The sequence below is a fragment of the Schistosoma haematobium genome, chromosome ZW (assembly GCF_000699445.3).
Source record: "Schistosoma haematobium chromosome ZW, whole genome shotgun sequence".
NCBI classification, from domain to species: domain Eukaryota; kingdom Metazoa; phylum Platyhelminthes; class Trematoda; order Strigeidida; family Schistosomatidae; genus Schistosoma; species Schistosoma haematobium.
In genome coordinates, this window is record NC_067195.1 from 6,763,222 (window position 1) to 6,777,115 (window position 13,894).

At 37.3% G+C, this 13,894-nt stretch overlaps 1 protein-coding gene across 3 annotated transcripts in view; it reads right to left on the reverse strand.

Moving 5' to 3' along the window:
- Nucleotides 1–12,813, reverse strand: part of GTPBP5_1 (Mitochondrial ribosome-associated GTPase 2) — a gene marked incomplete at its 3' end in the record, with an annotated part of 66,082 nt that extends 53,269 nt beyond the window's left edge. Inside the window, exons 1-5 of one of the 3 annotated variants that reach the window (XM_012944557.3) lie at nt 10,985–12,813; nt 8,214–8,361; nt 6,465–6,580; nt 5,291–5,825; nt 2,627–3,124 (exon numbers count right to left, since the gene is read on the reverse strand). In XM_012944557.3, coding sequence (XP_012800011.3) covers nt 2,627–3,124; nt 5,291–5,825; nt 6,465–6,580; nt 8,214–8,361; nt 10,985–11,119 — 1,432 coding nt within the window. In that variant the 5' untranslated portion in view covers nt 11,120–12,813. Of the gene's footprint in view, nt 1–703; nt 6,581–8,213; nt 10,945–10,984 lie in introns of those variants that run through there. The other 2 variants (XM_051210278.1, XM_051210279.1) reach the window with 2 other exon arrangements.
- Between the last annotated feature and the right edge of the window lie 1,081 nt (nt 12,814–13,894).

Below are 13,894 nucleotides of genomic sequence, written 5' to 3' on the forward strand. Positions count from 1 at the left end.
TTGGATGCCGGCCCAGTGGTCTAATGCTTAAGTGCTCACGCGCGAAACCAGTAGGTCCTGGGTTCGAATGTCTCGGGAGGCGGGATCGTGGATGTGCACTGCTGAGCAGTCCCATACTAGGACGAAACGGCCGTCCAGTGCTTCCAGGTTTTCCATGGTGGTCTAGCTTCAATTGACTCATGATTTCAACTATTGAAATTTCTCAAAATTCCTGCAAAACCCATTCGGAAGCGTAATCAGAGTTTTAAAGAATAACCATTTGACTGGCTTGATGTTCATATCCGTATTATAGTGAGGCAGCTCTATTCATGAAGCCATCTAGGAGTCAGTAAACTCTTAACCAGCTAACTTTAGCTGTTGCGACTGTAAAGAGATAAACACGAGCAGTTGTGCTTCATACCAACACTTTGTTGTCGATTAATAGGCTGTTCAATTATAATATATAGGACCCCAAGACGTGATGTTAGACATAACGTATCTTGTTCTTCTTTTTGAGCTCGCTAAAGACAAAACGAAAGTTATAGCATGCAGTTTTAGGAGCTAAGAACAAGCAGGTTCATCGTGGTAAGCAGGCCCTCCCACCGTGTATGCAATTCTTAGAAGCATTAACTAGACTTTCAACCTACTCATTCAAGTTGTTACTTTGGTTTCTTAACGAAATATAAAAGCGTACATCCACTCGCAAAACGAGATTATATTGTTACATTATTGAATAGGTTTAACTATACGCTCTAGTTCATGTAAAGAATTTCCTTTTACTCCTTATAGTTTCAGTACGATTTGTCTACGCAAGATACTCAATGTTCGTTGACTGGATACTATCGGCAGCAGCCTACTGTGGGAGAAAACAAACCATCTTCCACCTGAAGAGGAAATCAGGAAAAGATGTTGGAAGTGGATAGGACAGACTTTGCAGAAGTGACTTAACTGCATCACGAGGCAAACGCTAACTTGTAATCCTGAAGGGAAATGCAGAAAAGACAATAGAGCACACTGCGCTGTCAGTAGATACCAAAAGGATGAGTGGCAATTGGATAGAGGATGCTGGTGGGCGGCCTATATTCCATCACGAAGGGAAAAAGGAGTAAGTGTGCTTTCTTACAGCTCCGCTCCTCCAGAACCGCATGAGTTGCTAGGTTCATATGCCGCGGGTCCGCAGCCCCACCACTTGTAATCACAGTTACTGACACATGTATACACGAAGTCAAAACCCTGTCATCTAGTTTATGAAATGTAAGGGTGTATGTATTGCACTTCATTTAGGGAGGAACGTACTGATACTGCTGTTATTTCGCTAGCGTACTCAGTGAGACTCCAGAGCTAACTGAGCGCCAAGTCAAACCCTATCTGGAGCAAATAATTAAACTAGTTACTTGATGCCCTCTGCGAGTCGGGAGCAAGCCTGTGTGGCTTCGAAAAATCGGGCTGTACTCACATGTGCAGCACTTGCGATTACACATTATAATTCTAGCTTGGTTATGAACACCCATCTAATATTGGTTGGAAGTATGGGCAAACCATATGCTTGCTTACAACCGTACACAAACTAGAACTAGAACAATACGTAACACCCAACTTTTAACCTCCGTTCGCTTACGGAGATAAGCATAAGGTGGTATATGAGTAAGTTATTGTTTCTAATTGGCATTTGTGCCCATACTGTAACACCCATTTAATTGAACAATACCTCTACTAATAGTGGTGGTAGGTCTCACGTCAACTGCTCGTAAGTTATACATCAAAAGCACACCAACCGATGCGCCATCATGAGGGGGCTAGAAGGTATTGGACACATCAATGATGTGTAATAAGGTGGTTCTGAAAGTCCGAGAAACATTTTTAGAGGATGAGAATTATATGTGAATAAAATAAGCCTAATGAGTAGTCCTTCATTATTTGTTTACTTGCCGCAATTTGGACGCTCGACCCGCTATGTAAAATTATGTGTGGGCCTAACTGAACACAATTATGTACGTCAATCTTCATCTGTCCTCTCATTGGTTGCAAACACAGACAATAATTTACCCACAATCGACTAGCACTCATAAATAAATATGGATTTTCTAACACTCACACACACCCATTTTTCCCTGTGCTTACAGGATTTTACAAATGCTTAACAATAAACAATCCATACAAATGATGTACTGGCTTCTGAATATTCTCGAGTAAATTTACAGTACCACTAAGAGAATTGGCTTGCTTACAATACCCAGTTAATGGGGCATCATTTATTGCAGTCAAATAGCGAGGAATCAGCTGCTATGAGTTAGGTTAAATCGAGAATATTGTGTACTAATGGTCGCTTATCTCGATATAGGTTCGACGAACAACATAATAATTGTAGACCTACTAAATACTTCAGGATAGTTCGGTCAGACATTAGTATAACTTGAATGAACCCACGATCCTCAGAATTTACATAGTGAGAGCACTCCAGGGCATTTTCAATTATCAATAGTTAATAAGATACAAAACATGAGTATAAATCTCATTTAATTAGGATTCACAGTCATTTTTATACACTAGTATTTGCGTAGGAAAGATCGAATAAGCATCGTTTCATACAAAAAATATGTTTGTAAGAATATACAACTATACAGAGAAGTAAATTAGTTCTTTTTACCTTTCATATTCTGTACACAATTCCAAAGTTTACACGCCAAGTGAAGAATATTATCACCCCTTTTGGCTGAAACGAGCATTACTTGGTCTATACTTTCCGGTGTATCCTTAATCATAGAAACCGAACAAGCAGCTTTATGCAATATATGGTGTAATTTTCTAAAAAGTATGGCATTTCCATCTGTATTATCAACATTCGATTCACTTGAATCTATTTTATTTGGAAAAATTAAATCTAATTTACTGCCTAATATAAAACACTTATCCTGATTGCAAAGATTTCTATCATAAGTGGTCACTTCATAATAAAGCATAGATAATTGATCAATTAGTTCATTTTCTATTTCATCCAACTGATTTACACTATGATCACACCATAATGTTCCATAATCAATGACATAAACTAGTATGGAACAATCAGCGACGAGACTTAAAAATTCGATTCCTAAACCTTTATTATATTCAGCAGCACCATGAATAAGACCTGGAAGATCAGCAACTGAAAATTAGAATTAGAAATCAACATATTAGTAATCTAATTATTCGTAAGAATCAAATAAATAGAGTAGAATATCAGTTGGAACTGGCATATCGTTAAGAAATGAAAATCTAATTTATAATGCACAGGGAAAATCTCTCTTGAACTAGCTAAACGGACAACATAGTATGCTTTACTAAGGGATAATTCTAAGACGGATTTCCTGAAGTCCAATTAGCTAGCTGTGGTCTTTGGAGTAATCTAAGGCTAGATTGAAATTGAAATAATTGGGCGTTGAACGCTGACTTGCACAATCAAGTGGTATTGTACTCGCTGTGAGACCTAAACGTCCTGAATTTGATTTTGCGTATGATCGTTGGTGCATATTGTTTGGTAGTATTTGTAAACCAAAATGAAACAGCAGATCAGTATTAACGATAGTAATTCAACAGTTCAGCTAATGTTGCCTGGCATGAAATCAAGTTGGAAAAAAGCTATGTTGCACCCTAAAAAAAGTAGCATGAGCCCACCAAGTCACAGACTTCTGGTTAGAGCTGTTTCAGTAGGTATGAACAACTTCGTTAAGGTTCGTGTTACTAACATGATCAAGGTTCGCGAAGTTGGATGTGGTTCAGAATTAGTCATAACGCAGACGTATCCGCTTTTTATTTAAATCATGTGTTTCAAAATAATTTAACATGTTTCACCCTGTGAATTAGTTTCTCCTTTTCGAATCACACTCTTTATTGTCTCGAACCCTGTACCATCCGCCTCAAACGCCATCACGTTATCTACTTAGCTACTGAGTCCAGATAGCCGCTAGTTTGTGCAATGGGGTGAAGTTTAATTCATTTTTGTATTGATTGTTTGAATCTTCCCATTGACGTTTAGGACTGTAATTGATCGATCTCTTATTGTCATATGTGCATCAAGTGAGGATTGCATTGATAGTGTTTTAAGTCACAAGCACCATAAGCAGAGATGGGTGGTGGCTAGCAGTGGGATATAGAACGGGTGTTTCGCCCTATTTAGGACTTATCAGGTAGATTTACTTGCATCCCAGAGTAATTGTTCACTCCGGGACCCTAATACCATAGTGTAGTGAACAGAACACGGGTGGGGGACAATCGAATGTATTTAACACAACAATTACAGACTATCTCAATAAAATCTGAATACCATATAGTAAATTGTCAATTTGCAAAATATTCATGCATCAAACCAAACTGGACTGTTTCTGTTGCAAACATTTGGTGTCGCTGCCAACCAGGAGAGGAGGAGGGTGTGTTCTGCGGACGCTGTTGCGGGCCTGGAGCTGAGGTGCCAGTTGGGGCAGTCTGGTGAGGAGGAGTGGCGCTGGTGGAGTGTTCTGGCGGGGCGGCGTTGGCTGTAGCGGGTGCTGTCGACGAAGAGGAGCGGTAGGACGCGCGGCTGCTGGGCGGACACCGGATGTAGATGGCTCAGCAGGCCGGTGGAGTACGGGTGTCAAGCGTCCCAGGTGCCGGGTGGATGTCGGTTGTTGTTGCCCCGGCAGGTCGACGGAGCTATGGAAGTCAGCGCGCCGCAGACTCAACATTTTGACAGAGAGCGTGACACAGACTGCAGAGACGGAGAATGTTGCACGGCGAGCATGAACCACCGCAAGAACAACTGCTTTAAAGGGGGGACGAGTGTGGTGTGTGCTACTTATATTGATATGAGTAGTATATAACGTGAGTTAAAAGAACGTGATGTCTGGCAGCAGAAAATGGGGAAGATCAAGAAAGGAAGAGCGAGAACACAATGGAATTTGTAAGAAAACGCATGAACAATGGAATGGGAGACAATGGATTGGTGTTTGCAACAGAAACAGTCCAGTTTGGTTTGATGCATGAATATTTTGCAAATTGACAATTTACTATATGGTATTCAGATTTTATTGAGATAGTCTGTAATTGTTGTGTTAAATACATTCGATTGTCCCCCACCCGTGTTCTGTTCACTACAATAGGGGAGACTCAAACAGCCAATACGAATGGGTTGAAACACACTTATCTTAGAGTCCACCTAAAGAGAAAATGAAAGCCATTTCAATTATAACTGGTTTGTTCTTATTAATTTTAGTCACACTACAAACACTATTGAAAACAAAAATCGGAAACAGAAAACGTTATAAATAGCATAAAAAAATAAATATGTACAACTTACTAGCTATAGAATGAGTTCGATTTGATATATCGAGATTATCATTATCATCTACTGAATCAGTTAAAGTGAGATTATAATTTTCTGGAAAATGTAACATTCCAATATGTGGTTGTAGGGTAGTAAATGGATATGGTGCAACTTTAGGTCTAGCTCTTGTTAAACTTCTTAATAATGTAGATTTTCCTGCATTAGGACACCCTACAAAGCCTAAATCTGCTAGTTTTGACATTCGTAGAATGAATTCACACAACTGACCTTTACCACCATATTCAGCAATACGTAATGGAGCATTTTTACGACTAGGTAACTTTAATGAATCTGTCGCTAATGTTGCATGTGTCATAAATGTATTGCCTTTACCACCAGCACCACCACGTGCAGCTAGAAATATATCACCATCTGCGTTTAACGTTTTAACTAGGTTAATAGATTGATTATTATTATTATTATTATTATTATTATCATCATTTGATATTTGATTTGGACTTTCAACAGAATTTTTATGAACAGAAAAAATTTGTGTACCTATCGGAACCTGATGAATGAACAACGATATAAAAAACCCATTTAAACTATATGAAACAGTTAAAAAAGACAATAAATTTCACAAAATAATTAGCTTTAGCGAAGATTTACCTAAACAAGCAAATTGTTTATCTGTATATTTTTCTAGGGGAGAAAGATATTGTGGAACATAAGGAGGATAATGCAGTTGTTCAGTTTTACACATTTTTAAAATAGTACAGTTGATAACTTTTAAAAAGATGAAATTCATCACTTTTTTTAATTTCATTAATTTAGCTCACTTATCAGGTGCGGATCCTTGTACTTGACTTAGAGTTACATTCTACATACAGAGTGGTGATAATACCCTGGTCTGTTACACTGAAGTAGGTGTAGTGATCTTTAAACTAGCAGATGAAAATCGAACCCTTTAACCTCATTATAAATATATATTTGTGGGACTACATCTGTAAATATCTCAATAAGTTAATATGTGATCACACTATTATTACTAATATATTTTGCTAAAATTCACATCATATACTCCTCCTAGTAAACTTCACATTCTTATTATACACTGTTTGAATTGATTGGAAGGAATAATTATTTTTACATTAATAATAACAGAATAATATCATTAAAAAGTGGATTGATACGCGTACATAATTACCTGTAGATATAAATGATCAGCATTTGCCCCATGACAATCATCAATTGAACCGTTCACACCATTATCACCTTGTACAACTGTGGGTATATTTGATAAATCAGATATATTTTTATCAGCTAAAAAAATAAGATTAAAATAAGAATCGACTTGCACGAATATTCTGGAGATAATTATAAATAATACTGAATCATTTGTTTTAAAGAATCTGTATAAATTCATATATTAGTTTATTGAATGTTAAATGAATACATATATAAACACATACAGAGAGCTTCATCTCACTATTCATTCCAATGAGGAATGGATGATAAATTGGGAAAAAAATTTCCACAATCAAATGTCAATTAATTGGACATTAATAATAATAATAATAATAATAATAATAATAATAATACGAAATTTTCAGTGTACAATATTTCAGTACAATGAGGATTATTGTTATTGCTAACATTCAAACAAAATAATGGTCACAAGAATTATCAAGTTCTTATTTATGGCATTCGTATGATGAGCACATAGTAACAAACGAAAGATGTCAAAATAAACGGAAAATTGGGCATATTTTTATGTATTTAATGATTAGATCATAATAAGTCTATGCATAACATGTGACACTAATCACTTATTAACACCATTATTAGGGTTTCCTATCCTATGACATTAATAACATAAACTGTAATTCAGAACTTCCGCCAACCTAGTAGAAGACGATGTCAATTAACTTAAGATTTGAAGGGTTTCGGTTATTTAAGGAAACCTATTTGAAATTGATTATTTCTCCAATGTTATGCCATCGAAAAACGATAAAATCGTAAGATAAACATAATTGTCTTCATCTAAATGGGTGAGAAGTACGTGGGTGGAAACTGTGACGAATCTCACTTTAAGAAAGAAATTACTAAACCCTACACTCAGTATGGTGATGTAATTCCGCCTAGTAAAACCGTGCCATTCACATAACATGAAATGATAAACTTAGGTTATTTTATCTGACGACTTAATATCAGTTAATTCAGGTTCACAAATATTATCTACAGAGGCTGATAACCTCATTCAATTGATTATTCTTTTACTTAATCCCCCACGTCCAAGCCTGGGAGTAACCCAGTCATTATTTTGCCAATATTCGTCTTATCTTCTAACTTCTTAATGATCATATTCCAGTCATAATGTAGAGGTACAGTCATATACATTTGATGATTCAACGTTTAATTTGTTAACAAACAGTCTACCAAATTTATAGATACAACAATATAGTGAATCCCAACGCCTCAATCGGTCATCTGCTTTTCTCTTCGGTAGATTGTCGGTTTGTAAAACTTATTCTAGCTATGTGGGCTCGACATACGACCAGCCACTACAACTCTATTGTACAGTGATGAGACTTGAAGAACTACTGGAAGCATCAACAGATGTTCGCGCAAAATACTCCGGATCCATTGGAACCATAAGCAATAATCTGTTGTGACAGAGAATAAACCAGCTTCCAGCTGAGGAGAAAATTATGGAAAGACGCAGGAGGTGGATAGGATATTTATTGTGAACATCATCAAATTGCATCACAAATCAAGCTCCAACTTGGAATCCTCAAAGCAAAAGGAGAAGAGGCAGGCATCAAGAAGAATAAATAGTACTTAATAACTAGAAAAGAGAGCCACAATAGAGTTGGTTGGCGATTCTTGGTCGACGCCCTAAGCCCCGAAAAGGGTAACAGGTTTAAACAAGAAAGGCAATATATTGATTCCTCACCTTTGAAAATTACATGAGCACCGTTTCCACCGTCTCCACCACTAGGACCACTGTGTGGATTACAAAAGGCACGTCGGAACGCAATACAACCATTGCCGCCATTACCTGCTTTCACAACAACTCGTTTACTGCATACAAAAGGTTGGAGCTATAAATTGTACAGTAGTAAAAAATACATTATAAATACAACCAGTCAGTAATAAGCAACCTAGAGCCTGGGAAATATGTGCATCGGCTTAAGTGTCACGTAACATAATCGCATGTAGATGAAATTACTAAGACAAAGTAATAAAAGTAGCAGTGATAGTGAGAAATCCGCATAATAATTCTGAAAATCGAGATTTAGGAGATAAAGAGTGAATATATTTGCGTAGTCAACATCATTTTTGAGTCATTTAGAGACACTCAACGTCTCCAACGATTAAGCCTGATAATACCACTGACCACAACCAGGCAATCGATAGCTACCAATATAATCAAGATTATTGAGATGAAATGGTATATATCCTGACAGCCGCCATATACAGACGCAACTCTCATCTGGGCACCCCACCAAAACCTTCACCCTTCTAGGTTTCCATGCAAGCTTTGTGATATTTTTAAGTAAGGGACGTAAGGGAAACGATAAGCACCATATTGGACATTTTTTGAAGCTACTAAAGGCGTTAACCATCACTTCCATGACAACTAAACGTTTTGTGGCTTGAACATCTAACATCAAATTTAGTCCAATTTGGTGTCATGTCAAATGAAACCAATTCCAATCACGGTAATTTCTTTAGAATGATAAATCTGTCAACTATGTAAGTTTCACATATTACAGAGAGAATGATCAGAATTCAGACAAGTACTATGCATAGACTAGTAATCATGTATGCGTCTAAAACTGACTAGAATATTATCTATCTAAGTCAAAGGTTGGTTGGGAGAGTGAAGATGTTAAGAAGGGAATCGGTGATGACTGTGGTGACAATTAGTGCAAACTTATACTAAACTTTGATTTGCGCAAACCTGCGAAAAATGGTCCTAATTATCTACCATGCAACCAGTGAGTCCCGATTATATGCATAAAGAGATTTCCTATTGCTCTAGTCATACTACATGTTTATCCAAGAATCTCTAACTAGTACCAAAACACGTATTCATCCCGAATTAGGACAACCTATTAACATTACATGTTCGTAGAAGGAAATTTCAAGTCAGAGGCATTAATAAAATCTTAAGTCGATGGTGTCAAGTATTACTTTCTAAGTAAATTAAAATCGTAAGCATAGGTTAGCAGTAAATTTTTCAAAGTTGCAAAACATTATGACAATTTAAATTTTTTGCATGCATTCCTGCAAGTTTTCCGTGATTTTTGCTACTCAATTTACGTTGGGTATCAAGTGGGTTTTGGAGACAGTGTTTCACAAACGGACTTCAGTGATAATCGCAAGAGGATTCTAATTATTAAGACACCAGAATGATAAACGATTGGCCGGTTTGAAGAAATCATTTATAATTCGTTTGGTATAACTAAAAATTTATTCTGACCAGTTACTTCTGAATGCTACCGTTGAAAACACCTGGAAATAAACGACTAAGTTTCGCTACTTCGTCTTGTTTCAGGTTTGTCACAATGTTGTCAATTTCATCAAAACTGGAGGGTAGGTAACTGTCTACGTCTCTATCAGGTTATGGTAGGCTTCAAAGCAATAATGAAGTAGCTACAAATCAGTTGGACTGCTTATAGATTTCCCAGGTTTACGTGCTGAAGTTATTTGTTAGCCGATGTTTTCCTTCAATCCCATAAACCATTTGAATTTTCAAATCTAAAGGTCTAAAACTGTCAGTTACTACTGATTAGCACTAAAACGTCACATTGAGACTCATCATAATTTAGATGGTATCTCTTAAAACATTACGTGCTTCTAACCCCACTAATTTTAAACTAAATTTCTTTGGATGTGGGACCACAGAAAGCAAGTTCGTTAGTGAGTATAGGGGAGGGAATTCTCATTAGTAAGTCAACATAGCAGATTTTGATGTATGTGAAGGAAAAACATGAACACTTTTTATCGTAAAATCGTCTGTAATGGCGCAAGTGACTCCATTCTCCGTCTTTCTCCAAATCCTGAGCTTCTGAATCCTTCATAACCTTTCTGTGTTTATTTAATTAATTTATATACTGTTGAATCGTATTTTCGATGCTTAGTCTTTTCAGCCACCAATGATACCGTTACTGCTCCTACTATTATGAGATTTGACCTGACAATTTCATCCCTCTGTGAAAATAGGGAGTGACAAACTTAACCGATCTACGCACGCACCAGCTGCTACATCGTGACTGACTGTAAACATACTCTTAAACTCTCAGAGCCGTAAAACTCACTGTCGATTACGTTTGAAAAGTTTGGGCTTGGTTAAAAATTTCAAAAAACCCATATTGTGGTCCACTAATGCTGAAAATTTCTGAAAACATTTATGCCAACTGATCTTATTTCCGTATATGAAAACACGAAATTGAAAGTCACAGGATCACAATTCATTTATGGATTAACTTCATAGGAAAAAGAAAGAGAAACATCCTTGTCACAGGGGCTACAGGCTAAGAAATATCTTCGAGCAAAAATTAGCTTCGTTTCCTGGAGCTAACCTGACTTTCAAACGTTTGAGCATAAATAAATTGAAAAAATCTAGATCTTACAAGTTGAGACAGGTAGTTACCCCACTGAATGACTTTATCTGATAACTTATCACAATGATTTGTCTAATAAGAGGAAACTTCTTACCGTATGTCCAGGAGCTCTTTTCTTCGAACTTGTAGAGCCAAATGAATTACTATAATTGAACCGAGTGAAAATCTGTGAAACTAATTGGCGGCGACGAAACAATAATCCTGTAGTCATGGTTGTACACAGTCCCATAATAAAGAATAGTCCAACATGGGCGCTAAGGGAAAATAAAGGTTTAAAAACTTCAAATAAAGACAGATTCGGTTAACATGGTAACAAATATGTGATCCTTCGACGTATATGTATGCATACTTTATGGGAAGATATATCTCCGGTATTAACATATGTACGTGCAATGAGAACCATGAGCTAAATGTCTAAATTATGTATAAATGCAGAACAGAAAAAAGAAAGTAGAAAGCTATCATCGCAACCTATATGCAGTGATAATGCAACTTATAGTTCGTTTGAACACCGAACACTTATGTTATGAAACTGTTAGAAACCTGTCAGCCGAAATATGGACATAATGTAGTTGTCGAGCTGGGAATGCAAAAAACATTAGCAACAATACATCCAGGACCAATGGTGAGACTAATCGGAAAACTAATCTGAACTAATCTCAAGATTTTAAATCATCTGCAAGTTTTTATGCAGCAAGTACCTATATTTATTCGTTTAACAAATGCTTCTTATTTGATTTACTTCCCTGGTGAGTGATACATCAGGATAGACACCAAAGGTCATTTTGCAGAAACTAGGTATTCTTGTGTCTTTAGACTCTGAACACAACTTAATTCATGAAGTATCTGAAGGAGACTGAGTACAGAAGTCCTAACCAATGATAATGTTAGTTTCATCTGGACGACATTTCGATCCCTAAATATATAGGAACGGAAATCAACCAGAGAGAAATAATAAATCTAATAAAAGACCAAAACGTGAATTATTGATGCCAAGCATTTATTCAGAATTTTTTTACATCCACTGGCTCATTAAATCTCACTAATTGTTTATACACTTCAATATCTTTGAAGTGATCTTCTGAAACAAATAACGGTACACCTTTGGCCATAATGCTTGCCATTGTGATGGTCGGCTCGATGTATTTGACATCTTCAGCAGTGAATTCCAATTTCTTGGTATTGAGAAGTATTCCTTTTAGACAAGCAGTAAACTTTTTGCTTTCCTTGTCATAATATAATTCTGTAACATGACTAGAAGTCAAAAGATGCAGCAAGAGCGGAGTAGAAAGGGAGAACAACAGGCCACTAACAAGAGCGAAACAAAATACCTTCGGGTCAGGGATTTGAAAAAACAAAATAGGTTGTGAAAAGAGAACGATAGAACTGGAAAGCACTGAAAATGTCTTAGCGCCTAAGACAAGTCTACGGTGTGGGCTTTCGTAAACTAAGTATTGATTGTCGGTTCCCACCACGGAACGATCGCTTTCAGAATTTAGTTTTCTCCACGTCATAAGTAAATGAGGCTTTCCAGTAAAGCTAACGCTACTGAAACTACCACATCTACTGGGACTGAAGAACCTCAGAAAACAGAAGCGCATTATTCAAAAACACGCGGTTGCATGTTCCAAATCTGATGCCGAACATCTGTAAGGGATGATAATATAAATTAATCGCTTAATTTTCGTTGCTATCATGATGCTAAGGATGATTATTGATCATGGTATAGTTGTTCTGACTTGTACTTCTGCAACTTGTTAATGCTAATATATGCTTTTGCCCATTGAGAGTATTTTTGTAGCCAGTATCTCGGGCATGCAATTCTACTGATTGATATACAGAACAATCCTTGTTAAGCGCAAACCACTTGAAGTGACTTCGGCTAAGCTGATAGGTTACACTATTCCCGTCCAAAGCGATTAAACCGCAATCATTCAACATAGATTCTCAAGCTAGTGATCTACAATTCAGCTTTCTACAACGAGTCCTCTGTTTGCTGTAAGTCGCTCCAGTCGCTATCAGTGATTCCGTATCCTTGTCATGAGATGGGATGCCCACTGCTGACATCGAGTACATCAATCGTATGCTGGAAGGATTATCCCGCTCTACTCATCTCGAATTTACTTGTAGAGCTAGGTTCCATGGACAAACAGAGAATACGTATGCTAGAAATTTACAGTGAGTTTGAACTGTGAATGTCCTGCAATCTTAGGTCTTGTAGCGGTAAATAAATCCCCAAAATAAATAGCACTAAGTTTTCGACATTGGATGCTGACCATATGTTTTAGTGGACTCATCTAGCTGAAGGCGCTCGGTCAGGCATCCGCACCAGATCACGTGTGGGAACGCCGTGCTCAACATCAACCGCAATCGCTAGCCAGATTAGATCAGAGAATTCCGATATATTGGTCATCGCCAAATATACTCTTCCGATCTCCTCGACTCTGTCATCTTGATTTCTTTGGGCGGGAACGAAATAAATTAGGTGTTACTGGTAGAAGCGTTGTCAAACACTGAATACCTGTGACATCATCATTGATGAGACCGACGTGATCTGGTACACCTTATTACAACTGTGAGTCTGTTCCTTTTTGGGATTTTTATATATCATTGCCTTATTGTTTTTATTTTTTTAAACATTGTGATTTTTTTCGTGTTTTTTCTTGGATATATATATATATTTTTTCCCCCTCGTTCATTATCGTACTTCATACTTCATCATGACTGAACAGACACCTAAAGTACTCAAGCTTAAGACTTTGTCCCCACCTTCGTCTCAACTGATGCCTTTCTGGCCCGACAACATCGAAGCCTGGTTTTGCTACGCAGAAGCCGACTTCCACGAGCACGGCGTGATCGACACACGTGCACAATTCCTCGCAGTAGTCAAGGCACTACCGCGCGAATTCAACAGGTACGTAACACCTAGTGTGTTTACTAGTGATGTTTCCGATCCTTACGAAATCTTAAAACGCTCGATTCTTAAACGAGGAGACCTAACCGA